The sequence below is a fragment of the Sardina pilchardus genome, chromosome 2 (assembly GCF_963854185.1).
Source record: "Sardina pilchardus chromosome 2, fSarPil1.1, whole genome shotgun sequence".
In the NCBI taxonomy this organism is placed as follows: Eukaryota; Metazoa; Chordata; class Actinopteri; order Clupeiformes; family Clupeidae; genus Sardina; species Sardina pilchardus.
The window spans coordinates 44,285,281-44,290,690 of NC_084995.1; the positions used below are offsets into that span (position 1 = coordinate 44,285,281).

Here is a 5,410-nt window from a genome sequence, read left to right on the forward strand (position 1 = left end):
CAGTGGTTTCACTCGCGCGCGATGTAGGCCTACCCGCATACGGATGGACTACAAATCCAGTTGTTTTAACCGACGCCGTATCCTTTATCGACAGATATCCTAATTTTGCCAATGTTTGAACTTATTTATTCTTGATGGATTTTTTTACGAATTTTGAAGCGTCTCTTCTTGCATCAATGAGCAAGTTGGTGGACTTTGGGAAACGGCACTTCGATAATATACGGTCTCTCCTGACACCTGGTGGTAAAGGGAGATGGAAGTAGGCGCCGAATGGATCGGCATTACTGTAAGTGCTTAGGCTATTGTCCGAAGATGATTCTTGTATCCGACTGGGGAGTAATCCAGTCTAGAACCGCCACTGTTTATACACCCTCCCTTCCTTCCTCGATCCTCGTTTTCACAATTCATTTCGATTATAGGGTGACCAGACGTCCCCGGTTTCAGGGGACAGTCCCTGTTGCCTGTCCCCGGGAAAATACAGAAAAACTACCCATGTCCTAATTTTTTTAAGATAAAACTTGTATTTCAACTATGTATTTCAAGCAGATTGATAATCAAACTGAAAATGTCAATTTTTGGGATTATGTCCCCGGTTTTGGTCTTGGTCATCTGGTCACCCATATACTACATGCACAGGGATGAGTGTGTACCATCTTTTCTATCAGTGAAAAATATGTTGCCGTGTTCCTTTAATGCCTAACTGGAGTATTATGGTCTGTCTGGGCGGCCTGTATTGCTTAAGGGGTCAACAAAGGAGCAGCGTGTTTCATCACTCTGCCTGTCTCAGAATGTGTAGCCATTTGTGTATATGCACCCGTGTATGTAAGAAGGTATGCAGAAGGTGTGTGTATATGTGTGTGTGTGTGTGTGTGTGTGAGAGAGAGAGAGAGAGAGATGGAGAGAGAGTGAGTCTGTTTGTCTTGACTACCTGCGCAATAAGGGGCTGTGAACACAATCTCTTTCAGTCAACTTTATGAAATGGTTCTTGTACTGAGTAATGTTATAACATTTATGTTTTATGTTGTTTTTATATATGGAAAAAAACAGACATGATTTAAAAAAAAAAAAGATACTCCATTGCAAATTACCATCCAATTCCATTATATTTTATGGTAAGATTTTATTTTGAAATAAAGCTTGCAAAGTGGCTTCACATTCAGTTAAAGGAGACTAAATGTCATTGTTTACTAAACAGGACTCAGGGTCTTGTCTTGTCCTAGCTAGAACCAGGTCTTTGATGCAGCTGTGGTCTCTGAGGTGATCCTGGTGGGAACAGAAAGGTCTGAAATGTTTTGTTTGGAACTGCAGCTTGTTGAAGATTCTAGAGGGGATCTAGATAGGGGACAGAAGGGGCTGAAATGTTCCTTTGGAACCTGGGCGAATCTAGATGGTTCTAGAAGACATTGCAGAGATCCTTCTGGCAGCACTTGATGTTGATGTAGCCATTGGTCTGCAGCATCTCACAGTCAGACATCCTCATGCACTTCTGGTAGTAGGCATCTGAGTAGAGAGGAGAATCTGAATGTCAATGCACACACATTACTCTGTGTATGTGTGTGTGTGTGTGTGTGTGTGTGTGTGTGTGTGTGTGTGTGTGTGTGTGTGTGTGTGTGTGTGTGTGTGCGTGTCAGGCTTGTGCACAATTCTAAATTTTAGAATTGGCCTCCATTCAATTCTTGAATTGGAATTTGAATTGAATTGGCCCCACCCCACAGGAAGGATTTTAATTGGAATGGCAGGAAGTGGAATTCAATTCATGGCAATTCAAAACAATTCCACAGTCACATAACATCTCATACTGTACATTTAATTGATTTGAATTTAATTGATTACTGTTTTCAAGTTGTGTGTTTGTTGCGATCGTATCTGACATATTTTGTGAAACTTCATTGTTAAACACTACCCTTAAATTATGTAAATGAATTCTTTGAATTTCATTGAATTTCAATCCTACTTCCTTTAATTAATTCTGTAATTCTGCATCATGTTTTTGACCAATTCAAATTCAATTCAAACTCAAGAATTGAATTGGAATTCAGGAGTCATTCTCAATTCAATTCTGAATTTTGCACAAGCCTGGTGTGTGTGTGTGTGTAGGTGGATGTGGGTGGTGTGTGTGTGTGTGTGTGTGTGTGTGTGTGTGTGTGTGTGTGTGCGTGCGCGCACGTGCGTGTGTGTGTGTGATTGCAATTGACCAAAGCAAATCCTAACTGCTTGTAAGGTCATTATATGGTCTCTCTTCTGACCAACCACAGAGCACGATTAGCCTAATGATGCACGGTTACTAAGGCTATGTGAGATGTCGCCATCTCAACAGGGTCAAAGTTCCATTCTGTGTGTGTGTGTGTGTGTGTGTGTTTCCAAAGATAGGTACTACAGGGATCTTACAGGGGGGAGTGAGGAACTTGGTTGCTGCGCATGCATCTTTCTCAGGTGGGCAGGTTTCTGTTGTAACAGTACACGTTCCTCCTGGTTTCGTCGGAACACAGCGATTGCAGTCCAGTGCAAAACCTTGAAAAGACACACACACACACACACAAACACATTTTTGTCATGTCAGCTGCTGTATGTGTGTGTGTGTGTGTGTGTGTGTCTCTGATGTTTGTGTAGCAGCCCTTAAGGTTCATGACCCATCAGTGAGTGGCCGCATCTGTCATATTGTCTAACCGGAAGGTTGCACACATGTCGCAATAATTGCACATCTCCTGGTGTTACACATTCAGTGTGCACTTGGATATCACATTTGGTATGCATGCAATTAGGGTGAATCACAGTGCCGTTCCCACAGCACTAGGACAGTAGGACACAGACCTAGGACATTAGGACACACAGCACTAGGACATTAGGACACACAGCACTATAGGACATTAGGACACAGAACTAGGACATTAGGACACACAGCACTATAGGACATTAGGACACACGTCACTAGGACATTACTGTAGGACACAGAACTATAGGACATTAGGACACATATCATTAGGACATTAGGACACACAGCACTATAGGACATTAGGACACAGAACTAGGACATTAGGATACAGTACTAGGACATTAGGCCACATTAGAGGACAGATTGTGGGACTTACTGCTGACTGCTAGGAGCAGAACAAGGGCCAGAACCAGAGTCTTCATTATTCTGCTAAACCACACAAGCACAATAACACTATATCAGACTTTTGGAGAAACTTCCAATCAAACACAACTTTCCAAACAAAAACAATCCTATGGTGTAAATCCAAAAGAAACGCCAAAATTGGCCTACACAATCATAGAAATGTAGAGTGTTACTTGCCTGCTGTTCTGTCTGTGCTGGCTGTGATGCGAGTGTGTTGTCTGATGGAGTTAAATAGCAGTAGCTGTTCCGTCCGACACAAAGGGGCGGGGCTATAGGCCGTGTGATTGGATGGGCACTTATGTAAACATTCTGCTCCCTCCCCTCCTGTGAGTCCAGAAGAAATCTGCAGAGTGATATGTACATAGTGTGTGTCCACCTCCTATTAGTCATCAAACAGAAACTTTACAGTATCAATGGGGCTAATCTCTCTCTCTCTCTGTCTTTCTGTGTGTGTGTGTGTATGTGTGTGTGTGTGCGTGTGCAAATGCATGCCACATACACACTTGTTGAATCATTGTTCTATTCTACAATCTGTAGGTTGGAACAGTATTTGTCCAGTTAGCCCATTCTGTGCGTTGGAGCGTTATCTGCTCAGTTTCTCCATACTGTGCTGTGATTGCTGGCGGTATAGCCCCCATACCGGCGGACCTGCCAAGCCCAGTCTGAATGCTTGGTCACACCAAGGATGATAACTATTACGATAACGGCAAGGCATTCGGTCTAGTTAATGTTGCAATGTTGTCACGGTTTGGGGTTAAACATCAACATGAGGAGAGACTTTCCTTTTTGTTGGTCAGTGTGGACGCTTTTATCACTATAGTCATTGTTATCGTTGTAGTTATCATTGCAGTTATCATTGTTATCTTTCTTGGTGTGCATGGCCCTTAAAAGCTACTTCACCTCTTCCTTTTACAACATTCTGTAAATGTTTCGGAACTGAGGAGACCAGTTGCTAGGGACACAGAGAGTAAAGAAATATATAACTATAAAATAAATATAAAAAAATTTGAGGTTTGAGGTTGAGTTATATTCCTGCCCGGTATCTGATTCTTCTTAATGATGCTTTTGCATTCCATGATGTGCCCAATTAGACTGGCCATGTTAGCACTGGACTCTACCTCTACAGATAAATACTGTTTAAATACTGTTTAAATACTGTTTAAACACAGAATGTGCAGAATTACTTTTGCCATTTGTGGCGGGGCAAGAATGGTCCAGTATCAGTTGCGGGGCGGTGGAGGAGCTGGGCTAGCGTGCAGTAGCCTTAAAGTTGTGAGTTCAATTCCCGGCTTCCACCGCTGTGCCCTTGAGCAAGGCACTTAACCCCAAGTTGCTCCAGGGACAGTGTAGTCCCTTGTAGTATACTTGACATGTGTAAGTCACTTTGGACCAAAAGTGTCTGCTGAATGCAATGTAATGTAATGCAGTGAAGAGCCACGACAGTGGGTGCTGTATTTGCCTTGCTACAGTCAGTAGGGAGTACAGCAGCCTAGAGGGTGGGTGCTGTATTGGACGAGGGTGGGTGCTGTATTGCACGAGGATGGGTGCTGTATTGCACGAGGATGGGTGCTGTATTGCACGAGGATGGGTGCTGTATTGCACAAGGGTGGGTGCTGTATTGCACGAGGATGGGTGCTGTATTGCACGAGGGTGGGTGCTGTATTGGACGAGGGTGGGTGCTGTATTGCATGAGGGTGGGTGCTTTATTGCACGAGGGTGGGTGCTGTATTGCATGAGGGTGGGTGCTGTATTGCACGAGGGTGGGTGCTTTATTGCACGAGGGTGGGTGCTGTATTGCACGAGGGTGGGTGCTGTATTGCACGAGGGTGGGTGCTTTATTGCACGAGGGTGGGTGCTTTATTGCACGAGGGTGGGTGCTTTATTGCACGAGGATGGGTGCTTTATTGCCTTGCTACAGTCAGTAGGGAGTACAGCAGCCTAGGCTCCTGCTGGCATGGCTGGTGTGCATAATAGTCCCTTTCCAGAGCCCAGAACAGCCCATGATTTTCAAAAAACATTGCACATTTTGATTTGTCTTTCCAGAGAACCCTTTACCCCTTTTCCTCAGCTCAGGCTCAGAGGAGATGGTAGCATTTCTCTATCAGCTCAGGCTCAGAGGAGATGGTAGCATTTCTCTATCATGTCTAAATACAACGTCTTCTTTGCATGGTAGTTTACACTAAAACAAATATTCAACTTTATTGTCATTGTTCAGAGTAAAAGCACAGAGACAACAAAATGCAGTTAGTGTTTAGCGAGCATATGTGTGCATTAAACTGTGCTCATAATGAT

The 5,410-nt window shown here is 43.7% G+C and overlaps 1 protein-coding gene across 3 annotated transcripts in view; it reads right to left on the reverse strand.

The window, feature by feature from the left end:
• Positions 1-1,100: 1,100 nt before the first annotated feature.
• LOC134075211 (CD59 glycoprotein-like) overlaps positions 1,101-5,410 on the reverse strand; it is a 123,069-nt gene continuing 118,759 nt past the window's right edge. Inside the window, exons 2-5 of one of the 3 annotated variants that reach the window (XM_062530743.1) lie at positions 3,266-3,285; positions 3,090-3,142; positions 2,389-2,511; positions 1,101-1,500 (exon numbers count right to left, since the gene is read on the reverse strand). In XM_062530743.1, coding sequence (XP_062386727.1) covers positions 1,394-1,500; positions 2,389-2,511; positions 3,090-3,142; positions 3,266-3,273 — 291 coding nt within the window. In that variant the 5' untranslated portion in view covers positions 3,274-3,285 and the 3' untranslated portion in view covers positions 1,101-1,393. The other 2 variants (XM_062530744.1, XM_062530742.1) reach the window with 2 other exon arrangements.